The sequence below is a fragment of the Poecilia mexicana genome, unplaced genomic scaffold, assembly GCF_051168715.1.
Source record: "Poecilia mexicana isolate PSO_F unplaced genomic scaffold, ASM5116871v1 scaffold_17, whole genome shotgun sequence".
NCBI classification, from domain to species: Eukaryota; Metazoa; Chordata; class Actinopteri; order Cyprinodontiformes; family Poeciliidae; genus Poecilia; species Poecilia mexicana.
This window is the reverse complement of record NW_028263386.1, coordinates 14833563-14861444: the sequence shown is the minus strand read 5'-3', so window position 1 is coordinate 14861444 and position 27882 is coordinate 14833563. Positions and strand designations below refer to the sequence as shown.

General features: G+C 38.1%; 1 protein-coding gene and 1 long non-coding RNA gene across 4 annotated transcripts; one reads left to right on the top strand and one right to left on the bottom strand.

Annotated features, from left to right (window-relative positions):
• Positions 1-6462: 6462 nt before the first annotated feature.
• Positions 6463-9896, bottom strand: LOC148154761 (uncharacterized). 2 transcript variants are annotated; one of them, XR_015765874.1, is made up of 4 exons: positions 9765-9896; positions 8673-8766; positions 7952-8107; positions 6463-7168 (listed from the first exon to the last, which is right to left on the bottom strand). It is a non-coding gene; the product is annotated as an uncharacterized LOC148154761 (long non-coding RNA). The 2 variants fall into 2 exon arrangements; XR_015765873.1 differs by lacking the exon at positions 9765-9896 and adding an exon at positions 9548-9602.
• Positions 9897-18779: 8883 nt separating this feature from the next.
• Positions 18780-27083, top strand: LOC106920565 (tetratricopeptide repeat protein 39C-like). Of its 2 annotated transcripts, none has more exons than XM_014991660.2 (14): positions 18780-19229; positions 20183-20231; positions 20710-20838; positions 20950-21064; positions 21146-21545; positions 22894-23062; positions 23173-23266; positions 23354-23461; positions 24088-24197; positions 24291-24414; positions 24524-24621; positions 24806-24910; positions 25020-25058; positions 26358-27083. In XM_014991660.2, exons 1-14 carry the CDS (start codon positions 19084-19086, stop codon positions 26442-26444), a joined length of 1773 nt encoding a protein of 590 aa, XP_014847146.2. In that variant the 5' UTR covers positions 18780-19083; the 3' UTR covers positions 26445-27083. The 2 variants fall into 2 exon arrangements, with proteins under 2 accessions (XP_014847146.2, XP_014847145.2); XM_014991659.2 differs by having other exon boundaries at positions 20947-21064.
• Positions 27084-27882: the final 799 nt, after the last annotated feature.

Sequence of the window (27882 nt, the reverse complement as noted above, 5' to 3'; positions counted from 1 at the left end):
AAAATCAGGCATTATTGGGGGGCACCAGAACTTCTGAGGACCCCATGATCTCTTCCTTTCTCTTCCTTTGCTAAGAGGGCTAGTTAGCTCTGGTTAGCTAAAGTTATTCTTTAGTTTTTTCTTCTGTTGTATTCCTAAGTTGCTCGTCACAACCATGATGTGTCAAAACCATAACTGACAATTTACAAAACTTTGATGAAATTTTGTGAAATAAAAACTGAATTTTGGTAAACTGTAAAGATTTCATGGACCTGATGAGGTACAATATGGCCTCCTTCAGAATAACATCATATAAATTGAGGCAGTTTGGCTTTTTTTCAATTCTGTCAGATGTCAACTCCATCAGAGTTTTCCTAACTCTTTCAGTGAAATTGTTGTCAAATCTCACTTAAATGTGCAATTAATTCATTTTAATGTATTTTACATGAATTGCATTACTTCACATGTATCAAGTTTTTCATTTTATTCACTAGTTTGTCACCACCTTCAGTTCTGTGTCAACTCCGTCATGCACTGTCAACTCCGTCAGATGGCCTTTTTGTTGTTTTTGGTTTTAAATAATATTTCTTTTGTTTCTTGAGAAGCATTTGTCTGTAAAATGAGTAAAAATATCACTAATAGGGTCATTAAAAATTATTTTATATTTATTTTTGTCAGATTGTGATGACAACGTTCTAGGTCAGGTCGATTAAAAATGTAATTTTTTTTTAAAAATGTTGCAACTGGGAGCCTGTACCTTAGCATCTTTACATTTCCTAAACATTATTTGTCATATTTACATACATAAGGTTGAGAAATAACAAAAAATAAAAAATAAAAAAAATGGGAAAATTAAAACCCATTTTGTCCCTATTCTCAAGAATCACATATTTGGTTCAAAAGCAATTATCCAATTGGTTCCACAACCATAATTAATTAGAAAGTTTTGCATAGTGCAACTCGTTGAATGAATGAATGAATGAATGAATGAGACGGCTGTTATCCACTATGCATATACTCGATCAGCAAACCGCACAGTAGGAAGGAAATAAGTTATGCACATTTTTTTTTTATTGATTTTTTTTCTCAATTACATAAATGAGCTCAAAATCACAGTATCATAGTGGGAATATACTATTAAAATAAAAGATTAATTTGTTTTAGGGTTTAATATAAGAAGAAGGTACCATGTATTAAAACAAAGTTAGCACAAATTTGTTTACTACCTGACCATTTGTTTTTACAGAAACACTGATGCAGCAGATGCTTCCTGTCAAATCCTCCTTTGTGGGATGTATCCAGGACATGAAGATCAACGAAGTATCAGTCTCCTTCCACAGGTCATCGGGCGTGTTTGGCCCTGTTAACCTCAAAGAGTGTCCGGGCTGAGCAGTTATGGCTGAGCAAGCCTTGGGACCACGTCCTCTACCAACTATGTGCAATCGGTTAAAAGACAGAGAATGTGTCTGTGTGTCAGAATGTGTGGTGTGTGTGTCTGAAGGAATGTGTGTGGGGGTTGTGAGCAGCAGCTTACAGCTTTATCACTTTAGCTGCTCTATATTTATTCTGTGATAAAATCATATAACGTCATGGCACCAATTCTTGGACAATCTTCCTAATTGCAGCACAACCTGATGCATGTCTCCATTGATTCTTTGTCAACAACCAAATGCTACTGAACAGACTGGTGATTATTGATCAGGGGAACTCATTATCAAAAACCCAGCACTTTAAGAAAATAAATGTTGCCTTCTCAGATGGTGCTGCAGTTGTGTTGCAATGAAAACTAGCTTTGTTGTCGATTGTAGTTTTTTTTTCTCTGTTGGACTCCAACTTTTATCCTAGAATTATTATGTTTACACCTGCGGTGCTTAAGTCATTGCTGTTTCAGGGGTCTCCAAGCTATGATCTATTTATTTCCACCTGCCTGCATGTAGAGTTCTGCTTTGTAACTGGTTTAAAACACCTGCAATCCTCACGTTTGATCTGAGTTACCTTCCCGTTTTGCATTCCTTTTGCATGAAAATTATGATGTTCTCTGTCGATTTTTCACACCATAAAAAAAGCATGAATTTTAATTCCTATTTATTAAAAAATTTTTCTGATAAGTGATCTTTAATTTATGACATTAACATAGCTTTCAGAGCTGTGGTCAGTCATGAATTGGGACCATTACAAAAGAGCTGCAAACAATTTAGCACAGAACTAAATGTGTATTAAAGATGCTTAAATTTCCCAACAGGTGTTTACTTTTCTGTTTTTACATTCATACCACAATTATTAAGAAATGCGTTATAAGAATGCATTATATACTTGGACGCATTTGGACATGCATTCCTGCCTTGTGATGACCGATTTGTAAACCTGTTCCATCATTGTTTTTATAGTTCCTGTGGCAATAAAAGATTATTTGATTTGTGTTTAAAGTGGCAAGTTATGTTTTTTAAGTCTTTCATGTTGCATTTCCTTTGATTGGTTTAATAAAGCTTATTAAAATTGTGATAAGATTGACTTATAAAGTAAAACTTATCTCAAAAATAAATTTTCATTTGTATCACCATCACTAACTGAATTAGTGATATATGTCCACTTGATATAACAGTATGTAATTGGATATAATCAGGATAGCATAAAAACAAGTAGTTATTTGAATTTTATTTTAAAATCTAAAGGTATTGAATTAACATGCAAGCTGTTTTTTTGTGGTAAGGGATGTGTACAAATTTGATTTGGCATGATTTTCTTTTCATGCATAATTTCTCTTGTATTTAAAGGTCTCCCATCCCACATATATTATATTTTCACCACATTCGAGTCAGCTCTTTCGACTTCAAAGCAGCTCTACAGATGTGGTTTTTTTTCTCCTTAATTTATTATACAACAGAAAAATGTTGCAAAATGAATGAGAGCTCATAGTAGGAAATGACTATATTCAACAGCTCTTCTTCTGGGTCAGCGTAAAGTGAAATATGCATTCTGAGTTTTAAAATACCACGGGTTTATTTGCCTTTTGATGGTTTAGACTTACAGATTTACCTGCAGAAAATTTTTGGAACGGGAGCTTTTAATTCAGAAATCTTCCCATTTTGTCTGAAACTGGTGTTTGTATTGAACCAGAAATCAGAAAACATGCTTCTGTTACGTGACAGTTTACTGCTCTGAAGTAATGTGTTTTAAATGTTTTCTTCTGCGTAAAACACAACAGCATCAATAAATCTCAAGCTCTGAAAGGAGTGAAGGGATTATTTAAATTCACAAGGGGCATCCTGAACTGTCTTATACTAAAAGCATAAAAGAGAATTAATCCCAACCTATTGTTTCAGTATAATATAGAAAATATGTGGCATTAGTTACACACAGAAAATTTACATTTTAACACTATTTGTGGCTTATGATTGTATAAAAATATAATAAATAAGCTCTTTGCTTGCTTATATTCTGTATTGTTCAATGGACTAAGAGACTGCTATGATTTTTTGCCCCTCCATATATGGGAAGCACTGTGCTGCCATGATGCTGTGACATAATTCAGGATCACAGCCAACAGCAGACAAAAAGTTCTTAGGAGGTGTAGCCACACTGAACTGTTGTCTTGCATGCTAATACACAAGCATAAAACATAAAACACTATGTTGTTTTATGCAACCACTGCACATTATCAGCTCAGCTTTACTGCTAATTTAAGTTGATTTATTTTTTTCAAAACACTAGAGAAAATTGAAAAGTGGATGAAAATTCAGTTTTTATTTTGTAATTTCACAACTTTTTTTTTTAAAGTAAATGGTTCATAGTTCATAGAGACTTGAGAGATAATGAATATGGTCGAAACTAGATGATTTAAAAAAAAAAAAAAAAAGTGGATCTGACTGGCGGTTTCGCTGAAGGCAGTGTCCGTTTCTGTAGAGGTCACAGTTGACATTGGTAATGATCTGCACAGCTCTGGATTCTGCCCAGTAAATAAAGTTTATTTAGTTCAGAAACATCAAAACGACAAGAAGTTCATGATCTACATTTAAATTAAATCCATTGTTATTGCATAAGTTATTTATTGTCATTTACATACATTTTTACTGTTTCTCTAAATTTGTCTAAAACTGTGTTATTTCTTAGAAAATGTACAATTTTAAATTTTGAAAATTTAAAAAAATCTTTGGTCCTACATTATATAAAAATAAATATAAAATGTTGCTGTTTCCCTAAATTATTCTAAAAATATATAAGGTTATGGATAAAACATATAGTCCTATTAAAATTAGTTTTATTAGAGGTTCAGATTTGTACTGTTTCTTTGCAGTTGGGCAAGTTTTACAGGGTTAGCTTTATCTGCCCAAACACTGTCTGTGTTTGGACGGGAAAATTTTAAATCTGGCAACAGTGGGTAGTGGCGCCGTTTTTGTTATTAATGAGAGTGACGCGCATGCGCCATGCTGGATTAAAAAAATATGACGCAGCTTCCACGTGATCCTTTTTAAAAAAGATGCCGTTAGCATCTGGATTCATAGAGACACAAAACTGTCGGTCTGATATTCATTAACTTTGAAACCTGGATTAAAAATATTTTCTGATCTCCCAAGACGTGGAATCCGAGTGGACGCCCAGCCTTATTACTGAAACTTTTGTGGATCCGATTGAAATCGTGTCAGTGTTTATCGACGCTAAGTTTGGCGACTTGTACTTAACTGCAGTAAAGGCCGCAGTGATGGCAAGGAGGCCGCAGGAGAGCCATGATTGAAAGTTGTTTTTCGGAAACCTTACTCTAAGTTGACATTAGTGAGACGAGGCTGAAGTTGGTTTCCGATTCCAGCTTCCGATTCGGGAAATGGCTAAAGCCCAGCCAGCATACCCATGTGGGCCCCATATGGGAAAAAAGAGGGCTGCCAATATGGGCCCCAAATGGGTTTGTCCACGGGTTCCATGGTGGCCCCACATGGGTTTGCCCAGGTAGATTTAAATGGGTGCTGACTGGGTTTTCAGTGGGACCCAGATGGGTAACTTACATGAGGCCCATCTGGGCCCCACTTGGGAGCTTTCATGAATTTTTACCTGGGCCCCAACTGGGTCTAAACTGGGCTAGAATATGGGTACCAAGTGGGTTTGTCCACGGGTTCCATGGTGGCCCCATATGGGTTTGCCCAGGTAATTTAATTGGGTGCTGACTGGGTTTTGAGTGGGGCCCAGATGGGTAACTTACATGAGGCCCATCTGGGCCCCACTTGGGAGCTTTCATGAATTTTTACCTGGGCCCCAACTGGGTCTAAACTGGGCTAAAATATGGGCACCAAGTGGGTTTGTCCGCGGGTTCCATGGTGGCCCCACATGGGTTTGCCCAGGTAATTTAATTGGGTGCTGACTGGGTTTTGAGTGGGGCCCAGATGGGTAACTTACATGAGGCCCATCTGGGCCCCACTTGGGAGCTTTGATTAATTTTTACCTGGGCCCCAACTGGGTCTAAACTGGGCTAGAATATGGGCACCAAGTGGGTTTGTCCACGGGTTCCATGGTGGCCCCATATGGGTTTGCCCAGGTAGATTTAAATGGCTGCTGACTGGGTTTTCAGTGGGGCCCACATGGGTAACTTACATGAGGCCCATTTTGGCCCCACTTGGGAGCTTTCATTTTTACCTGGGCCCCAACTGGGGCTAAACTGGGCTAGAATATGGGTACCAAGTGGGTTTGTCCACGGGTTCCATGGTGGCCCCACATGGGTTTGCCCAGGTAATTTAATTGGGTGCTGACTGGGTTTTGAGTGGGGCCCAGATGGGTAACTTACATGAGGCCCATCTGGGCCCCACTTGGGAGCTTTCATGAATTTTTACCTGGGCCCCAACTGGGTCTAAACTGGGCTAGAATATGGGCACCAAGTGGGTTTGTCCACGGGTTCCATGGTGGCCCCATATGGGTTTGCCCAGGTAGATTTAAATGGCTGCTGACTGGGTTTTCAGTGGGGCCCACATGGGTAACTTACATGAGGCCCATTTTGGCCCCACTTGGGAGCTTTCATTTTTACCTGGGCCCCAACTGGGGCTAAACTGGGCTAGAATATGGGTACCAAGTGGGTTTGTCCACGGGTTCCATGGTGGCCCCATATGGGTTTGCCCAGGTAATTTAAATGGCTGCTGACTGGGTTTTCAGTGGGGCCCAGATGGGTAACTTACATGAGGCCCATCTGGGCCCCACTTGGGAGCTTTGATTAATTTTTACCTGGGCCCCAACTGGGTCTAAACTGGGCTAGAATATGGGTACCAAGTGGGTTTGTCCACGGGTTCCATGGTGGCCCCATATGGGTTTTCCCAGGTAGATTTAAATGGCTGCTGACTGGGTTTTCAGTGGGGCCCAGATGCCTCATTCCTGTAGGAACAATGGGGTCTTTCTCACCTAACCTGAAAGTGAATTACATTAATAGATATACAATCTTAATCAACAAACCAAAGTATTAAAATGCTTTAGCACAAAACCTGCATTAAAAAAAAAAGAGATGAAAAATGTCTTTTGGTCAAGGTTTTTATTTGGTAATTTAAAATATTGTCAGTTTTTTTTAACTCGTCAATTATAAGAACTTTATTAACACAGAGCAAATGATGCCACAAGAAATGCACTGGTAAAAGAAATCTACAAAATTATTCATATTGCAGATTTGAAAATAACAAACTAGTTTAATATAACAAATGTATAAAAATAGATCTATATGTAGATATATAATTATCTATGTAACTAGATTTCTAGCTATGTAAATATATATTTATCTCTATATATATAGATCTATATATCTAGATAGTTATATTTCTACATCTCGTTATCTAGATAACTATGCATCTAGTTATGTAAATATGTATAGATACATACATGTATATAGATCTATATCTAGATATGCAACTATATAGATAGATCTGTACATCTATATATAAATACATATAAATATATATCAACACACACACACACCTACATAGCTCTTTCACACTACATTTTTGTCAAATATTTTTAATAACCTATATGCCACACTTGAAAGCTCTCATACATCATTGTAACTGTCCATCTTGGAACCTGCCCACCTGAGTCTGAGCTGGCTGCCTCCCTAGTCGCTCTAACTTTTCTATTTCCACCTCTGTCCGGGGCTCCAGTAACCCACTTCGAGTGCCTTTTCCGTATCTTTGTGTGATTCCGTGGATGGATCCATTTCTTTTAAGTGCCCCTAAAAAACAAGCAAAGGTAGAAATTGCATTAGTGTTTTACTTTTAGTACAATGTAACATTAATGAAATGTGCATCTCTTCCCCTTCAAGGGGCAGAAATGCTTGCAGGGATCTGCCAAAATCAAAGCACTCTCGAGTCATTATTATGTAGATAGAGGTGTGCAGATCGATCAGCAATCATAAGCGGTTAATTTCCGTGAAAATGTGTTTGATTGGTGATCGCTGATCACGGCCTCTTGTTGCAGATCACCTGTATCTCATTCGCAGCCTGCATGTGCAGCTGATCTACTCTTTCCGTCACACTGCGCACTTTTTAATTTTGCCAGATAACATGTTATCATTTATACCTAAAGTGAAAAAATAACAGCCAATCCAGATGATCGGCAGCGATGGGCCCCATGGGTGATCGGTATCAGAATTGGAAGCAAAAAACCTGATCGGAGCATCCCTAGTACACACACTATATTCTTATTGTAAATTTAAAATATATTAATGTATATAAATCAACTACTGACATAAAGGTTCTATCATGGTCTTGTATATTTTGTTAATACTGTTTGAAATGCAAACAATATTACCTTCAAATTTTGTCAGCAATCAAATCTTTAAGTTCTTGAGAGCACAGTGAAAGAATACTATGTGAATTAAACCAAAAATTGAAGTCTCAGTTTTTAATCTAAAAAAAAAAAAAAAAAAAGATTACTAAAAATGAACAAAAGGCATAAGACAACCAAAATTAACAAATGTTCAAGAAAAAAAGTGAATATAAAAACTGATCTTTACCATACAAAACATCAGAGACGCAGGTCCCGGAACTTGTTTCCTATGTCGGCCAAACAGGTTGAACTGGAGGGCCAATTCAGGGGACATGAGGAATCGCACAGCTTGTTGTACTGCATCATCTAAGGACCCTCCTCCAATTTCTGCAACCATGACAACCTTAAGTATAATGACAATTACAAGACAACATTTTAAAATCAGGACGCATGATACATTTAGTTTTTATTAATTGATTTGTTATTGTTTCACACATATATAGCTTATAAGCTTACTTTTATACATGGACAAAATGCCAATTGTTAATGTCTGTATCAATTTAAGTCAATAAATTTTGAAGGATTAGAAGGAAAAAGTAAAGCAAGGAGAACCAAATGGGTAAAAGAACTGAGAGCAGCTCAAATGACAACCAGGGAGAAAGAAGATCTAGAGCAGTGGTTCTTAGCCTTTTTTGAGGTACCGAACCCCCCAGTTTCATATGCGCATTCACCGAACCCCGCTTCCCCCCTCCTTGCCCCATCCCTGTGCTCCTCCGCAGCACTGATTGGCTAAGCAATGTAACGTGATCCTCTGCAGCAAATGATGGCAAAGCGGCGCATCACGACTTTACACAAGTTTTTTTCCCTCCGCGGCAGAGGCTCCGCCGAACCCCTGGGGTTCGATCGAACCCAGGTTAAGAACCACTGATCTAGAGTTGTGTGTTACAGAAGTCCCTGTTCCACGTTACCTTCTACGTCGCTTTTCTGGAATATCATTATCTGTTTGAAGATCTGATGTCACTTCTGCCCTTGCAAGCCTTCTTCACGCTTCTCCATAGTAGTCTGTAGAAAATAAATTTTTTAAAAAGTATTAAAACATTGGTAAATCTAAAGCTCCCATTTGCATTGACCAAACAAATGGCTAGTTGAGACCTAAACACCCACTTGTCATGTTTTTTTGCAGTGAAACGATGACAGAATAACACGCTTTAAAATGTCACTTACACAATAAAACAAACATGATTTTAAAATATTTACTACTATGCCTTCATTCTATTTAGAAAAAAGCTTTTATGCCAAATATACTGAAACCACATGGGCCCCATTTCGTGTTGCCCATTTCTGTCCCATTCTCAGTTAGCCCACAATAATGCTGAATACAGTCTACATTTAGCCCAAATGGGCTGACAATATGGGTCCCATTTTAGGTTAAACATATGGGCCTCGTGTAGTTAGCCCAGACAAAACCCATGCCCATCCATCATTACCTATCTAGCCCACAACGACACGATTCAATGCAGTTTCATGAAAGAAAAAAAAATTAAAAATGCACAATTAATGGATCCCAGCTATGCATGCTGGCTTAATTGGCTGCGAGAAAGATTGTTAAAAACCCATGTACACAGAATGAAAGCGAAGTAGTTACTCTTTATAAATAATGTAAGTGGTTTTATCGTGTCAAGGTACTTTAAAAGCAACCTCCGCTAGCAACGTAGATTCATTAGTGAACCGATTTATTCTGCCGCGTTGGCGCTCAAATTTACCGGTGAATGGCGCCGCAGCGTATTTGAAAATGATCTGGCCCAGAACAGTTTGAAATCGCTCTGCATCCAAATATTCTTACCTCAATAATGGCAGATGACTTATTGTGTGTGTTTTACAATATTAAAAAAATCACCTAAAAGAAAAACAAACAAAAAAAAGAAGAAACAACTAATTAGGTCTTTCGGGGTACTCCGGTCATCCGAACCATTACGAGCAACAAATGTTTTAACTAACGATTTAAAATCTCTCCCTAAAATTTGACACAATACAGACAAAACAGACAGAAGTGTACTTACAGATTCTTTAGTAGAAGGCCAGGGAACCTGCAGACTCCACGCCAACGGACTGATGGGACTACGTTTGATTTTGAAACCGCATATCCATCCGCCGTTAACAATTGTACGTTCTCCAAGAAACACGAGATTAATTTTGAGAGTAATACATCGGTTTAACAAATGTAAAACCGATGTAGCACTCGCAAATTTTCTCAATAAAAATAAATAAATATAGTCGTCCTTATTCAAATGTGTTTTGGAACTACTTTCTTTAGTGGATGTGTAAAGTGTCTACTTCAATTCACCAACCTTTATTGGCAACGGTGCCAGAGAAAAAATGAACAAAAAGGTTAAAAAGATTATTGAAAAAAGATTAAAAGATATAAAAATAATAATTAATAGAAATATTTAGTTTTTTTATTTTATTTATGCTGACAACTTGGAAAATGTTTACAGATGAAAAAACAGATGCTAAAAATTTTACTCTTGTCTTTCTCACTTGAGTTTTGTTTGAATTCATTTTCTAAACATTTTGTAATATTTTTCACGATGATCTGATCTGAACTATTTCTCCAAATAAGAATTAAGTCCTTCTGTGAAAAAGCTGCAATGAACACTTTGGATGTCTGAACATCCTATTGATAATAAAATAAAATTAAATTACATTTAAAAAAAGAAGCAAGGACAAAAGTCCACTACTACCTATTTTGAGTGAGCAGCAGAAGATTATGCATATTTAAAACAGATAATGTCACAAAAATGTTAGGACATCTGGACTGTTCTAGTGTAAAATAATAAAAAGAAAAAATGCTAGGACTTCAAAGTGTAGCTTGAACAATACTGAACTGGTTTAAAAAATAAAGCATTGAAGCATATTTTGGTCTTCTGGAAGCCTAGTGTAATGTCGGTGTTAGTAAATGAGCCAGACAAAGAAATCATGTAGTGAGCATGGTTCAAATACAATACCTCTTTATGACCTCCAAGATGAGGTAACCATCCAAGGAGAGCTTTTCATTTTGTAGAAAGCTTATACAATTGCTTCAACAATTTACCTTTTATCAGCTCCAATACAGGCCAACTGAGTAACAATTTCCTTAGCTAAAGGCCATCAATCTGACATCTCATAATTTTTTTCAAAGTTTTTATAATCTTGCTCTTGCAGCTTTTGCTTTTGACATATAGTGAAAATTTTAAAAGTGACAGGGTAACCACATTGTCTAATCAGATTTTTTTTTAAATTTTCCCATTACCCCACATGAAAAAGGATTAAGGTCTACATTTTCCTACCCAGGTCTAACCCAAGTATGGTCAGCCCATGCTTATGTCATGTGGGTTCAATGTGGTCAGCCCACATGGGCTTCCCATGTTGGGCCCATGATACTGAAACTACATGGGCACGACATAGTGTTGCCCATATTTGCCCCATCCCCAGTTAGCCCACATAAAAATGGAATGGGGCCTACATATGTATGCCCAGGCCCAACCCATGTACAGTCAGCCCGTGCTTATGTCATGTGGGTTCAATGCAGTCAGCCCATGTGGGCCCCACATAGTGTTGCCCATTTTTGCCCCATCCCCAGTTAGCCCACATAAAAAGGAATGGGGCCTACATACACATGCCCAGGTCCAACCCATGTACGGTCAGCCCATACTTATCTCATGTGGGTTCAATGTGGTCAGCCCACATGGGCTTCCCATGTTGGGCCCATGATACTGAAACTACATGGGCACGACATAGTGTTGCCCATTTTTGCCCCATCCCCAGTTAGCCCACATAAAAATGGAATGGGGCCTACATATGTATGCCCAGGCCCAACCCATGTACAGTCAGCCCGTGCTTATGTCATGTGGGTTCAATGCAGTCAGCCCATGTGGGTCCCACATATTGTTGCCCACTTCTGCCCCATCCCCAGTTAGCCCACATGAAAAAGGAATGGGGCCTACATACGCATGCCCAGGTCCAACCCATGTACGGTCAGCCCATACTTATCTCATGTGGGTTCAATGTGGTCAACCCACATAGGTTTCCCATGTTGGGCCCATGATACTGAAACTACATGGGCCCCACATAGTGTTGCCCACTTCTTCCCCATCCCCAGTTAGCCCACATAAAAAAGGAATGGGGCCTACATACGCATGCCCAGGTCCAACCCATGTACGGTCAGCCCATACTTATCACATGTGGGTTCAATGTGGTCAGCCCACATGGGCTTCCCATGTTGGGCCCGTGATACTGGAACTACATGGGCCCCACATAGTGTTGCCCACTTCTTCCCCATCCCCAGTTAGCCCACATAAAAAAGGAATGGGGCCTACATATGCATGCCCAGGTCCAACCCATGTACAGTCAGCCCATACTTATCTCATGTGGGTTCAATGTGGTCAGCCCACATGGGTTTCCCATGTTGGGCCCATGATACTGAAACTACATGGGCCCCACATAGTGTTGCCCACTTCTGCCCCATCCCCAGTTAGCCCACATAAAAAAGGAATGGGGCCTACATACGCATGCCCAGGTCCAACCCATGTACGGTCAGCCCATACTTATCACATGTGGGTTCAATGTGGTCAGCCCACATGGGTTTCCCATGTTGGGCCCATGATACTGAAAATACATGGGCCCCACATAGTGTTGCCCACTTCTGCCCCATTCACAGTTAGCCCACATTAATGCTGAATGGGGCCCATATGTTTAGCCCTAATGGGCCAGCCCAAGTGGGTCCCATTTTAGGTTACCATATCGGTCCCATTCAGTTAGCCCAGATAAAACCCATGCCCACTCATAACCCATGTAGCCCACATCAAACCCAAGTGGGGCCCACCTATGCATGCTGGCTGGGAGGGTGATTCCACGTAATTCTTCACTACCTTCCGCATCTTTAATCTACTCTAGTTAGAAAACTACAACACCTAGATACTTCAAACCTGGACTGGATTATTCTCAACTAATAGCAGAATATTGAAAACCATGTTTGTGATTTTTGAAACTTTTTTCTTATTTGTTAAACTTAAATAAAGTGCAATTTTTAGCCTTTTTTGCATCTGGATCACACTAGAACTGCTCTAATTCCAAAACTACGACACTTCAAACCTGAACTGGATTATTTGCAACTAATAGCAGAATATTTAAAATCCATATTTGTGATTTGTGAAACTTCAATAAAGGTTGATTTCACCACATTTTTGCATCAGTATCGTGCTAGAACTGCTCTGGTTCCTAAATTACAACTCCTAGACTCTTCAAACCTGGACTAGATTATTCTGCTCTAACAGCAGAATATTTTAATCCATGTTTGAGATTTGTGAAACCTTTATGTGATTTGTGAAACTTCACTAAAGTTCAGATTACTATTCACTTGTTCCATACAGTTTTGTTTCAAATTCAAATTCAGTTCTAATTCAAAACCACTTGATTAATCCCAAAGGGAAACTAAATGTTGGCGTTATTGTAGATGTATTGTATTGTATATTGTTTATATTGTAGAGCGTTCATTTTATACACTTAACATTGGTGCTGTAGGTGGTTCGGTATGAAATGGGTGAAATAAATAAATAAATGGGTGAAATAAATAAAGAAATTAGTAAAATAAATCAATAAATGAGTGAAATAAATAAATAAATGAGTAATTGGCATTTTTATTCCCATTTATATTTATTCATTTATGCATTTATTTATTCCCAGATTAATTTAGCCATTTTTCATTTTCCCATTTTCACTTGTCCAATTTTAATTTTGTCATTTACCTATTTTCATTTATCCCTTTATCCATTTTTCATTTATCTAGTTTTCATTTAACCACTTTTCAATTTCCCTTTTTCATTAACCCAATTTTCAATTTCCCAGTTTCATTTATGAATTTCTCATGTATCCCTTTTTTATTCACCCATTTTTCATTTAGCTATTTTTGATTTAATTTTTTTTAAATTTATAATTTTCCCATTTTCCAATTTTCTTTATTAATTTAGTATTTTCTTATTTTTTATTTATCACATTCTATTTTCCCTTCTTCGTTTCTGTTTTAATATGATAATGAGGGGCGGTGTCTTCAGGCTACATTAGCAGCCTATTGGTTGGTTAGATGCAACTGCAGCTCTGAACTCCTCTGGACTTTCCCTCCGAAAAGCAGTCTCGCAATGGCGAACGCAGAGGGAGCAGCACGTTACGTATCAGTTTTTCTTAGGAAAGCTGCCGATCGAATAGACGAACTACGCTATAAGTTTGATATCCTACATGTTTTATGGTCCTTTGAGTTTTGTTTAACTTTAATTTTTGATATATACACCTTCAACTTCGACTGATAATCAACAGTTACTCATAGTCACAGTAAGTTATCAAGCTTTATACATATTGTTTGTGTAATTTAGGTTAACGAAGGCAATTCAAACGGCTTGCACATTATCCAAGTTTAAGCTAACTTATCAGTTCTTGATGGATTTGTGCCATTACTATGCCTGCATTAGTTACCAGCAGAGTAATGACAGCACTGTTAGCGTCGCTGTTTGTAATGTTTATAATGTTTGAATTTTTGATAAGAATGGATAGATGGTGTTGTTTGATGTTTCAAAGTTATTAGGTTAGTTGATCAAGGTTAATCTTGATTAAGATAAACTTTGATTAGATTATTAGGTAAAATTAGTATAAGTATTTTTTTTATTGTGGTGGTGAACCTCTCTCTTGAGGCACTCTTGAAGCTTGTTCATATAGTCTATTTATGAGTGACAAATGTGATGACTAGAAATGTCATTTTCACAAATGTCAGCATTATATCCCAGCTCAGGATCAGTAACGAAAATAGTTTGCGAGGTGCATTGATTGCAGTTGCATGGCCGAACAAAAATGGCCTATCTTGTAAAAGTCCCTTACCTGTCGATTCTGATTTCATTCAACACAATTTTTTTTTCTTAAATGTCTGCACATATATGAAGAAAGTCACTTAGTAGGCAACAGTTTGGTGACTATTATTGACTACAAACATGCAGACATGGCTTATTGAGAGGGGCTGACAGACCAAACTCTAACCAGAGAGAAGAGAACAGCAGTTGATGTTTAGACCTTTGCTGAGGTATACAAGATCAGCCTCAGGTGCAAGTATTGGCAGATCACAGATCTCCCAAAATTGAGGAAATCTGTTGTGACAAATCGGCTGGCCGATAAATCTGTGCACCTCTAATGCATATGTTTGGACATGTATTTTCTCCAGATTTTGAATAAAGATAGAAGTTCTACCCTTTCAATTAATTGCTGATAATGTTTGGGGTTGCAAGTTCATGTACAGAGAGTCACACAAAACAAAAGAGTTCTGCACTGCACAACTGCTATACTATGGTGAATCCATTTCCAAAGCTTTATATCCTAATCCAGTTATGTAAAAAATGAACAGCAGAACAGGAATCAAGACCAGGAACAGCCAGTCGCAGTTCTTTGGGCTGACATCCAGTTGATGGTAAGTTAATTTGTTAATTTTTCTGACAACCTATGATATGTATTAATCTTCCTAAAGTAAAAGCTGGATTAATGGATTAAAATACAACATGAGGTGTTGTGTTGCTAGCATTTAGTTACTATGTTATTTCTTTTTAACAGCTGAAGTTTAAACGCTCTTTGCACCTTACACTCGGCAGTCAGATGGTGCTATGGGCTGGTCAAGGTAACCAAGGCTTGCCAGCAACCAGCCAACCAGCCAACCACCAGTTCTGCCAGTCCACAGACTCACACAGCCTCTATTATATATACAGCCACATATTTTGTGCCCTTGCTCACAAAAACCGTTCAGTGACTCCCACAAGAACTGAGAAGGCACGCCTTTAAAGGGCAGGGCTCAGGGAGAGACGTTTGTGTTTTTGAGGTATGTCATTAGATACATATGTGTGCATGCATGCAGATTGATAGGTGAATATAGCTATTATTCCTTAAAATACAAAATATGAACATTTTAGTAAGTTTTACATGTGTAGATTACTGTGCATTAAAAAAAACAAACAATGTAGCGTATTTGTTAATAAAAGCACATTTTTGTACTGTACGAGTACACTGCATGTGCTGTCCACGCCGTTTAACGCCGAGCAGCATGGCTTCCTGCTTGATGGAAAAAAAAGGTACGTCAAACTATATTTTCCTTGGATAAAGTAGAATGTCTGTGTTTGCTATTCTACATTTTTTCCTTTAAAGGGAGAATACTTCTATTCGAGGGAGAGAGTGACCACTTTATTCCCTCTACAGGTAAGGAACTGTTAGAGGGTGACATTTTTGTGACGCAGGAAGGATGATTGGTCATTCTTTCTGGAATGGGGGACCATGTTTAACTGGCTTAAGTACAGCAATCATCCATGTGCTTTTCGGGGGCAGTGAAGACATGGCAACCGTATTGTTGTCAGACTGTGTGGATACTGATGTTCATGATGTCTTGGCTCTAGTATGGATTAACCTACTTTTAAATAATTTAATCTTGCTTGTGGAAATATATTAATAAAAAAAGTCCAAGTAAAACAATTCATAAATTCATTACCTATATTTCATATCTAACTGTGGATTTTTTTTTTCTTTTGTGCTTTTTTTTTTTTTTTTTTCTGATTTCACTCAACAGCTTGAAGGAAAAAAGACCCGATTAGCCAAATAATATTACATTGTTTAGCAGGGGGGCAACTGCATGTTCTGAGGCATCATCGGCGTCTATAAGGTAGAGACCTTCGTGGATAACAGAGAATCCCCTCTCGAACAAACACCCAAGCTACATAAAGGACACTACAGACTTTAAACAAAAATTACACAAGATTAAGGAAAATAAGCCTTCTTCTCACCATGGATGTTGAAAGTTTTTATACTAACATTGAAACAGACAAGTGATGTAGAAAACTGGAATACTTTCCTCCCTCCATAGCGAACGCCCCAAACTGAAGCTGGTGGAGAAAACCAGAAGATTTTGCACAGGAGTGCCGTTGTCTGATGAGACCTTTTGAGATCACTACATTTACCAAGTCATCTTCCACACAAACAACTTATAATGAATTCTGGTATGACAGTATGCCTTTACTGCCACTGCCAGAGTTTGGGGCAGTGAAGCCCAGAAGCCCACAGCCACATTGTCTGGAATCAAGGCATTACCGTGACCAAAAAAATTAAATCAACTAAAGTTGACACACTGCAGTGTTCAACTCTTGTTGTACACTGTAACTGTTGTACACTGCAACCGGTGAAGGAATCACATCCTTCACCGAAGGAATTGTAAAAGTTGGAGATAACAAGGACCGACAAGCCATAGCTGAGAGTGACAACATTGGACTGTATGGGCAAAGATGGAGCCATCTTTCAAACCTTTACGACCAGAATATTGTCGGTATATGTCTAGGACATGCACATGATGTTATCCGCAAAGTCTTCATCATTTCCCGTGAGCTCTGTTCAAACATTATAGTTGCCTTCATCAAAGATGTTCCAGAACCTTCTTAGGAAGAGGAGACCACTCCGGAGAATGAGTATGCAACAATTCTTATGTTTTGAGTCTGTCTGTATCTATATCTATATCTATCTATCTATCGATACCTATATGTCTATAGATACAGCGCCCCACCTCTAGGCGCCATGTGGTAGTCTGCTGATGAACACTGTCAATATCGTCAAAGTCAGTTCATATAAAGGACATACACTTTCTGACAAATTGTGACCTCCGATTGGTCAGTTGCTGACAAATACCCTGGAATGATTGGGGGAGGATTGCTCCACATCTGCATGGGGGCGGAGCCAGCATGTCAATTGTTTCCTGGAAATGATAGACAAAGTTCAAATCCTCTTGTGGGATGTTTTTGTTTGTTTGTTTTGTTATAACTCAATATACAATATATATATTTTTTATTTTGTGTCTTTTGATGAAAATGCTGCAACAACTACATATAAGTAATGTTAAATCAGATGAAAAAGTAAAGCATGGTGGGCTGCCAGGCTTATAAAACACTGGGGTAAACCCTGCTATGTTTACTGTATCTGGAATGTTTTACTGTATTTCCAATGTTTAATGAAAATGGAAACTTTTCTGGAGATGAAATTTGACATCTGATAAACATTGGCAATAATGTTAAATGCCAAGGATAACATTAAGCATTATCCTTGATTAAATAAAGAATTTATCTGTGTACATTGGCAAGGAGTTGGTAATTATTCTATGGCTGTTTGTCCGATTATTTAAATTGTCATTATTACTATTATGTATCCGTAGATTTTTCTTGTTTTATGAGTTAGTTTATAACCATTTTGTCTATGTAATATAGTTTATTTGTTGGCTCTTTAACACAGTATATCAAACAGGAACATGAATATTATAACATGGTTTTAACTACAAATTTTTGATAATTAGGGTATTGTAAGTAAGTCATTAAATTGAGATAAATGATTAGGATTAAATAAGTGCTCTTCCTACTCCTTTTCAAACAGAAAAGGAGTGGTAAGTAACTCTAAAATCCTACTTAGTTTTCCAGACAATAGTGGAACACACAAAAACATTCAAAAATGACTCGTTTTTTTTTTGTACTGTTGTAACCATTAAATAATCTACCATTAAAATTTTTACTTTTAATGTAACTTAGTTACTTTCCAAATCAACTAATCAGTAATCTAACTAAATTACTTTTTCACGGAGTAATCAGTAATCTCATTAAAATTAATTTTCAAAAGAACTATACCATCACTGCATTCTATAGATAATCAAAAACAAAACACACATTGAACACATATTTGTTTCTACTCTGATGATTTTGGAGTCATATTTTTAGGTCACATTTTTATTGTGTTTTGTGCCTGAGCAAACATTTATCTACAATTTTCTGTCTCTCTTTGCTTGTGATTTAATGTTTTTACTGTTTTAAACCCAGTTTTTCAATTCTGATGGGAAAATCCAATTACTAAGAGGCATAGATGAAATCAAATTAGTTGTCCAGTAATATTAATAATAATAATGTTACATTTTACGGGACAGAGGTTTGAAGGTTTTATATGGTCTAACCGAGAATATGATATTTCCGGATGCACTTGAAGGTAGCACATTTCCTGTCTCCACAGGAACACAAACCGGTGGTCAGACAGGCGGCAGAATACGGAACACAGCGGCGCAACCCTCCAGATAAAACAACGGTCAACCCACATTATCAGTTGTTTGCAGCTATTTATGTCGTCTATATGGGTTATTAGTCTGCTAATGTAAACAGCATAGACATGACAGCGACTGTTCAGAGCTGCGCAACGGGTTGAGACTGTTTTGACTGCGAGTAAACTATCCAGAGCCACCGCACCCCCCACACGGAATCTCTCGGGCACTTGCCTCCAGCTGCGGCGGCGGTATCGGGTGTCCTAATGGCGGACCCAAGAGCAGCAGCTCCCGGGAGCTCCGAGGAGGAGAAGACGGAGCATATAAACGACGCAGAGCTGGCTCTGAAAGGAATCAATATGCTGCTCAACAACGGATTTAAGGAAAGTGATGAGCTCTTCAAGACATACAGGTCTGTGTGTGTCTCCAGGCAGCTTTCAGGTTAAACCACCAACTGCATATCTTTTTAATTATTCCTCATAAAATGAATGTTTATGTTTGTCTTAGTTTTTTCTTTTTTTTTTTGTAAGCGCCACAGTATCATTGTCCTACTTGTCTGGTGAGTTTCACCTTATGATTTGGTCACAAGCTGGATTAGATTAATGCCCCAAGAAAATACTCAGGCAGACCAACTTGTTTATGAAAAAATAGTAATGGATTAATCAAATGGCTGATTTATGTTTGGTGATGGGGTGTTGTAGTTATTTTAGCAATCTTTACTCTATGCATGTTTTTAAAGAGGTCTGCTTGTTTAGCAAGTTGTCATTCCTGAAATGCCTGTCCCAACTGAAAAGTTTCCATGAATTAACATCCCTTTCACTTGTTTTGGATAGATCCAAAACACTTTGTTGGATATAAATGAGCCCATATAGGAGTTGAAAAGCTAAAAATAAACAAACTAATCTATTTGTACTCTTTTAGTATAATCCACGTATTGGATTTAGACTGTATTCATTCTTCTGCCATGCTGTGTTGTCATAAGAGCTTATTATCTAAAGCGAAGAGTATGCTTTAAGGCTACATGTTGATGTCACAGAAGGCTGCCCCTAGGTGTCCTGACCCCTGGTGAAAAGCAAAATGTCAGTACTCCCACTAATTGCTCTAAGCACCTAGTGCCATCCTGCTTTGACAGCATAAGTAAGAAAACATGGAGGGGAGTGAAAGACTCCAAGGCAGAGTAAGCCATACACTGCCATGCTTTATGATGCATTTGGTTTTTGCTACTGATATGTCTTCACTTGTTAATATCTGTCTTCGGAATCACAGTAGTGTTTGGTTTGGCTTTGAAACAGACTTGGCACAAACTTAGTTGCTGTAATAATGATTACAAAGCCCCCTACTCATGTTCTGTTTCCTCTTTTTAAGGAACCACAGTCCTTTGATGAGTTTCGGTGCAAGTTTTGTGAGCTTTCTGGTAAGTACAAAATTGTTCTGTCAGCATGACGTCATTTAGTTTCAGATCTCTGTTCTTATTTCACTTTCATTTTAACCTTAAAACAGTTTAATTTGGAAAAAAAAATCACATTAGAAGAGCTTTTAAATAATATAAAGATATATAGTTTCTGTGTTTTGAAAGATAACATTCAAATACAATTTATGACTAAGTTTACTTTGAAACCTCAAACTTTTGATTTATTAAGTGCTTTTCAAGGTAATGAAGTCATTCATAAAGATCTGCAGAATTTTTTTGTGAAATATACGACATGTACAAATCAGTCATTTTATACCGTTTAAAGTCTAAATCACTTTTAGAATTTAAATTTGAATTCCTGCTTTCTGGGCTGTAGTTACCAAACTTTTTTGCTTCACTTTTTACAAAGCCATGGGTCGCCGTCTTTTTCCATAAATTTTCTGCATTTAGAAAGATTAACCTGGGTGTGTTTTGTGTGCAGAACGCTGTAATGACTTTTGAAGAGGAGAAAATGCAGACGGCCTTTGAGGACCTCAAATCCACGGAGCGACTGTGTGAGAGTGAAAATGGCAGCGTTATTGAAACCATTAAAAACAAGATAAAGCGGAGCGTGAGTAACCACCTGAATCTATGAGTTTAATCGTTGTAGATAAATGTATGACGGATTATTATTGCCGTTGGCCCGAAACCCAGAGTGGATAAGTGTGATGTGGTTTAGCAGGTGGACTCCCAGAGGTTGGGAATGGCTGCTGTGGACCGACTGCAGCGGCAGATCATCATTGCAGACTGCCAGGTCTACCTCGCAGTTCTGTCTTTCATAAAGCAAGAGCTGTCAGGTAACGAGCAGAATAAAAAGGTCAAAAGTTTGCGTTGTATCCAAAGTAAGTTTCACTCAGCTCAGCTACACTCCCTTCCAGCATACATCAAAGGAGGCTGGATCCTCCGCAAAGCATGGAAGATGTATAACAAATGTTACAATGACATCACACACCTACAAGAAGGCAACAGAAGGGCCCCCGAACAGCAAGCGTCGTCCTCTCTGTCATCCTCCTCGGCCTCCTCCTCCAGCCGCAGCCGATCCTCCTCACCCGGAACGAGCCGGTCTCAGAGACAGGACGGCGTCAGCCCGGAGGTTCTGGACCGGCTGAAAGGATCTGTCAGCTTCGGCTATGGCCTTTTCCACCTGTGCATCTCCATGGTGCCGCCTCACCTTTTGAAGATCGTCAACCTGCTGGGCTTCCCTGGAGACCGCGATCAAGGCCTCTCGGCTCTCACGTATGCCAGTGAAAGTAAGGACATGAAGGCCCCATTAGCTACGTGAGTATGTGAGTGAGCATGTTTATGAAGTATTCATGCCCCTTTAACTTTGTAAAACATTGTCTTGCCACAACCCCAAACATCTGTGTATGGTATTGGGGTTTTATGTGATACACCAATACAGAGTAATGCATAGATGTGAAGTGGAAGTAAAGTAATAATCATCTAAAACATACAAATACAAAATATGTGCGGAGGATTTCCTGAGGGGAGGAGAGTTTGTTGTGATTCTAATTCAGGCTTTTCACATTTATTCCTCAATCCTGTATTAGGTCTTACAGTTCAGAGTAGTTACAGGTAGTTACTACCAACGTGAAGCGAAGAACACATGTAGATCACAAAAAGGGGCTTGTGTGCTCAGAGTGTTAAGCACAGTCAGTTTTCCATCACAGTTTTGCTTTCAATGATCTGTCTCTTTTTGACAATCTTCTACAAGAGCCAAAGTTATAAAGTGCATTGACAGCAGAAGAAAAAAATGTCTTACAGCTCACAGGAGTAAACAGCAACATCATTTTGTGATGTTGCTGGAGAAGGGGTGAGTTTTAATAAGTTTACACTTTTACCCACTCCTTTGAACGTGTATTGTTTGCATTGCTGTCATTTTAATTGTAACTTGATGCGTTCAATTAAAAAACAAAAACAAAACAAAAAAACTGTAAGTTAACTGAATGTGTATCAAGTGTAAAAAGATTCTCCCAGCTGCTTCTCTGATTAATGCTGTCCTTATCCGGCCTGTCAGGTTAGCCACCTTCGCAGAACAGCTGTACTTATACAGAGATTACTTTCAGATCTTAAACAAACAGAAATATAATTTTCCTTCCACTTCACAGGGATGCACAACTTTGTGTTTCACTTAAAACTCTCAATGAAATACATTCAAGTTTGTTGTCTGTTAAGGGACAAAATGTGTAAAAGTTGGAGGGTAAAATACTTTTCCAAGGCATCGTATAAATACTAGGTGTAAAAAAAAAAAAAAAATGAAAAACTGAAGTATTGAATTTTGATGGAAATTCCTAAACGAAGAAATGAAAGCAAAATGAGTTGACAAAGGAAAGAAAACAGCTGACTCAAGTTCTGCGGTATTGCTTTCCAAGTCATGCCATATTATTGAATCATTTCTTAATTTCAGTTTCTTCATTTTTTTTCTAATTATTATTAAAGTCATGAGTATGATCTCCCAAGTTACAGAATAAGGTTGTTCGTAATAAACATCCACTAATGTATATTTTGAGTTTTCGCAGTCTGAGTCAAAGAAAATTAATCTAAATCAGTTGCAGTTTAGTGAGTTGACATCATCAAAATGACAAATACAGAAAAGTTAAGTTGTGACTCTCTGCTCTCCTTGCAGCCTGGCTCTGCTGTGGTACCACACGGTGGTGCAGCCCTTCTTTGCTCTAGATGGCTCAGACACACAAGCAGGCCTAATGGAGGCAAAATGCATACTTAAACAAAGGGAGGCCACATATCCAAACTCCTCTCTCTTCATATTTTTTAAAGGAAGAGTTCAACGCCTCGAGGTAAAGACACAGAAACGAAACAATAAATTTGCTTTCTACCTGTAAATCTCTTCTGATTTGGGAGGCCTCACTATTGCTCACACTATGAAATGACTTTGTTTTCTTTCCAGTGCCAGATCAATAGTGCCTTGACTTGCTTCAACGAAGCCTTAGACCTGGCTTTGGACCAGAGGGAGATTCAACATGTGTGTCTATACGAAATAGGTAATAATTTTCCTCCCTGGGTTTTTAGCCTCCATGTTCTGCGCTGGTCTGTCGTAATCTCTAAATTCTTCTGGGTGAATGTTTCAGGCTGGTGCAGCATGATTGAGCTGAACTACACCGAAGCCTACAGGGCGTTTGAGCGACTGAAGGCGGAGTCTCGCTGGTCGCAGTGCTACTACGCCTATTTAACAGGAGGTAATGCAGACCTGGTTTTTAAATTTAGAAATGAAAATCGGAAAAATGTGGCAAACGTTTGTTGTATTCAGACCGCTCCCTGGAGTCGAGGCTTCATAGGACCACATTTTGCTGCAATTATAATTTCAAAGTCTTTCAGCATTTGTCTGCAGGGAGAAATCCTCATTTTTATTTTTTTTTTTTTTTTTTTGGAAAAAGGCTCAAACTCAGTGAGATTGCAGAGAGCAACAGTTTTGACATTGTAGATGAGATTTTCAATTGGATTCTTGTTTGGGCTTTGACTGGGCATCTATGGTTTTCTCCCAGGATCGGTATCGGTTTGTATTTGGCTTCGTCCATCTTCTGAATTACTCTATTTAGCTAGTCTGTACATAAAGAAATGCTCTCTCCCCCTCACCATGATGCTGCCACTACCATGGTTTCCCTTTACTCACCACAGCTGATGAATTTTTATTTGTTGAAATAAAATACATATTGAAAACCATGTATTATATTCCTTCCTTTTCACAATCTTCCATTACTTTACCACAAAACACGTATATTATTTATGTTTGTAACATGGCATTGAAGGAATAAGTATGTTTTTTGTTGTCGTTGCCTCTAACCGTATCTGCCATGTTTTGTAGTATGCCAAGGAGCCACCGGTGATCTGGAGGGCGCCGTTGTGACCTTTAAAGATGTTCAAAAACTTTTCAAACGCAAGAATAATCAGATAGAGGTGTTTTCCTTGAAGAGGGTGAGCATTTATCTGGCTGGTTTTCTTTTCTTTTTGCGTTTCTTGAACTGCAATAAAAATCACTGACTCATAAATATTCCCATTTCGCCTCAGGCTGAGAAGCTACGGAGCCCAGGTCTGTCCAAAGAGCTCTGCATCTTGTCTGTGATTGAGATTCTCTATCTGTGGAAAGCCCTGCCTAACTGCTCCTCTGCCAAGCTGCAGACAATGACTCATGGTAAGCACTGTAGAATATGGCACCAGGTTTAGGGGCTCCTGCCTCTCGCACTGTCTTCCGGTTGCTGTTGCGTTTTGCAGCAGAGGCACAGTGATCGTTTTTGTCTCAGTTTTGCAGGGGATTGAAGATGCGTCATGCACCGACCTGAAAAACCTGCTTCTTGGGGCCATTAGCAGATGTCTCCTCAATACTAAAGATGCTGTGCAGGTATATGCGTGGTTAATAATGCAATGTTTTCCTGATTCCCAACATGCTTCACTTCACTTAATAGCTCCTTGAACAGAGTTTTAATTAATCCATGCACTCATAAGTACGCACTATAAACGGATATTGTGGTGATTAGCTAACCTTGTTTTCTTTCCTGCATGAAATTACAATCGTGTCCCAACAGTATTTCCGTCTGGCTGCGAGCGATGAGGTTGGGCGTCAGTGCAACTCCTACGTGCAGCCCTACTCCTGCTATGAACTGGCCTGTGTCCTGCTAAATTCCCCAGAGGTATAGATTTTGTGTATGATTGGTTGTGTGTTATGGAGTGAGGTCTTCTCTCTCAACTCACTCAAAGTCACATGATATAAATTTTTTATTTTGCCTCCCCCCCCCGCAGACTGCAGAGAAGGGCCGAATGCTATTGCTTCAGGCTAAGGTACTCGAAGGATTCATTGTTTTGACTTCTTGTCTTTTGCTTTGTGAATTTTTTAGTTTCATGCAGTCCAGTTGTTTTCATGTGCTCAAAAAGTCTTTGGAGTTAAAGTAATCTGACTCTCATATTCCAGTGAGCTCAATAATTGACTGGAGAAACGGTTTGTAAAAATAAACTAAAAAGAAATTCTTAGGATTTGCTTCTTAGAAACATAAGAAGCAGATAAACCTGTAAAGAAGCAGGACTGCGTTTGCACCACTCGAGTTGAAGTTGGTGTCAGGTTTAGTGATCTGGTGTTGAATTAAAACAATGTGTCACATTGTCCCTGAAAATTGGAAAGGTTTGGCTCATATAGCAAATTAGTGGGAAGCAAATTTATTGTACAAATAATTTTGCTCAAAAAATGTGACTATCTATATACTTTTTGAGCAAATAAAAAAAAAACAAAATATTTGTTCATTTGTCCCCTAGTGCATAGAGAACAAATGAACAAGCAAGTGCAACTGGTACTTATGTTTGCCAGTGATCTGCAGCTGATTGAAGCTATTCTTAGGTTTTCATCACCCTGTTCAACCAAAATAAATGCTCTTGTCCAGATGTAAGGGGGATGCATATTTACTAAGAAAATTTCTAAAGTATGTCGTTACTTCCTCATTTTCCTTGTGAAATGGGGAAGTGCGTCTAGTTCAGATCCTCTCACTAGTGCTTATGTGGCTTGGTTTAATAGCTACACTTGAATCCAAACAATGTAACATTATTCTCAATGTTTCAACTAGATTTCTGATCTGTTGTTTTTTTCTACACTCATTTCGACTTTAATCTTAAATGAGTTGGCAAAAAAAACCAAAAAAGTTCTTGCTTATTTTTTTTTTATCTTAAAGTAATACTTTATTGTAAATTTATGATATGTGCCCTGAGAATATCTGTCCCCTCTTACCATCCTGTATGACAAATCACTTTAATTGCTTGCTCAGACCTTGGTGCAGTTCATCCATCTGGTGTTCTACCTCCTGCAGCTCCATTGACTGTGTTCTTGTATTAACAGCTAACATTGACTGAGCACAGATCTCTCGCTCCCTTTAGCTATAAAATCACTATGTGATAAAATTGATGCACCAACATCTAAACTGAACACAAATGGAGTCAGATTCCTGGATCCCTCTATTTTTAATGAATCTGCTTTTAGCTGATTGACCGGCGGGGGCAATGATCTGTTTGTGTTGATGCAGAAGCTCGGTAAAGGTTCAAGCCATGAAGATGAAGAGAGAATTTATTTGACTCTTTCTGGATCTTTCTATACAGGAGGATTACGCCGGCTATGACTTTGAGAACAGGCTCCATGTGCGAATTCACTCCGCGTTCGCCTGCATGAGCCCAGCCCAGCCTTGATGTTTGATCAGCACCTTAAACAGAATGGCTCCCTGAGAAGTGGATTACAAGTGTGAACCCTATTGTTTTACTGTGTTTTTATTACAGTGTTATGAGCCAAAACGCCTCCATGGATGGTGAACAAATGATTCACGGAGGAACCTTTTAGGTTTACAGACCTGTTGCTGTACTGCACAATACATTAGCACATTTTAATTTTATGTTTTTTTACATTGTGGGTCGTTTATTTTAAAAGATAGAGGGTTGTTTGGTCAAAAAGTCTACATATTTATAAGATTTGAGGCGACTTTGTCAAATTTGCCCTCGTATCACAGCAAGTAATGCCAAGTAAAGAGACTGCGCATATAAAGTATCATTCAAATAAACAGATTAACTAATTGTGCTTGATGCTGATATGACCTTAGCCTTGGTTTCTTGTCAAAAAAAAAGTTTGCTAATCCATAGACATAAATCATAAGTAACTGGTCCTACTTGGAGCAGATTTGTTCTTTTTTATGTAAATATGTTTTGAATACATTTAGTAAATGTGCAGATATTGTTCCACTTCTAAGTGGTATAAATGCACAATAATTCTCTTTACTGTCAACAGGTTTTACTGTGTATTTGTTACAAGATTAATAAAAATGTTATTAAATGGGATTTCAATTTAGATTAATTTTTTACTGATTTTCTCTGACTATCAAGAAACTTTAACCGAGACGGGAACATTCAGATGTGGCCTCTGAAACTTTAACCGAGCTCATCTGGAAAATGCCTCTAAAGACAAAACTGAAAGAAAAACCTGTAAACCACAGAGAAGTAGTAATAAAACAACAGCTTGAATTCCATATTTTAATAAAATAAGCTAAGATTCTTCATATCGGCTGCTGTTTTTGATGAAACACTTTGAATACAAGCTCTGACGAAATGCCTACAAAAAAACTAATGTATCATGATTGCAAACCCAAAAGTAACAGATTTTAGAAACAAAGTATTAACTTGGATCCGTTTAGTTTTTCCTTCAAACAAGATTAAACGGCATCATTTTTAAAAAGGTACATTTGCTCGATTCTATTGTCATGTTTTTATGGAACCTCAGACAAAGGATTTGCATGACTTCATGACTTGGTTTCAGAGTAAATGCACAATTATGAGTTGACTTTATACGCTTTGGACCATCTACCAAAATGCAGTGGGAATTTCTATAAGTATTCTTTCCTCTGGTATAATGCAAAAAAAAAAAATATATATATATATATATATATACACTACAATTTACTTTCAGAAGTCAACTATTAAACAATCCACTTGGTCTTAAGTCTGAATATTTAGCTGTTTGAAAACATTTGTGAACACCTCAGATAGGCCAGGCAGGAAAGTTGAGACATGTAGAAGCTGCGGTAAACCATGAAAGCTTCTTAAGCTTTGAAGATCTCATGGATCCATCCTCTGATGATGG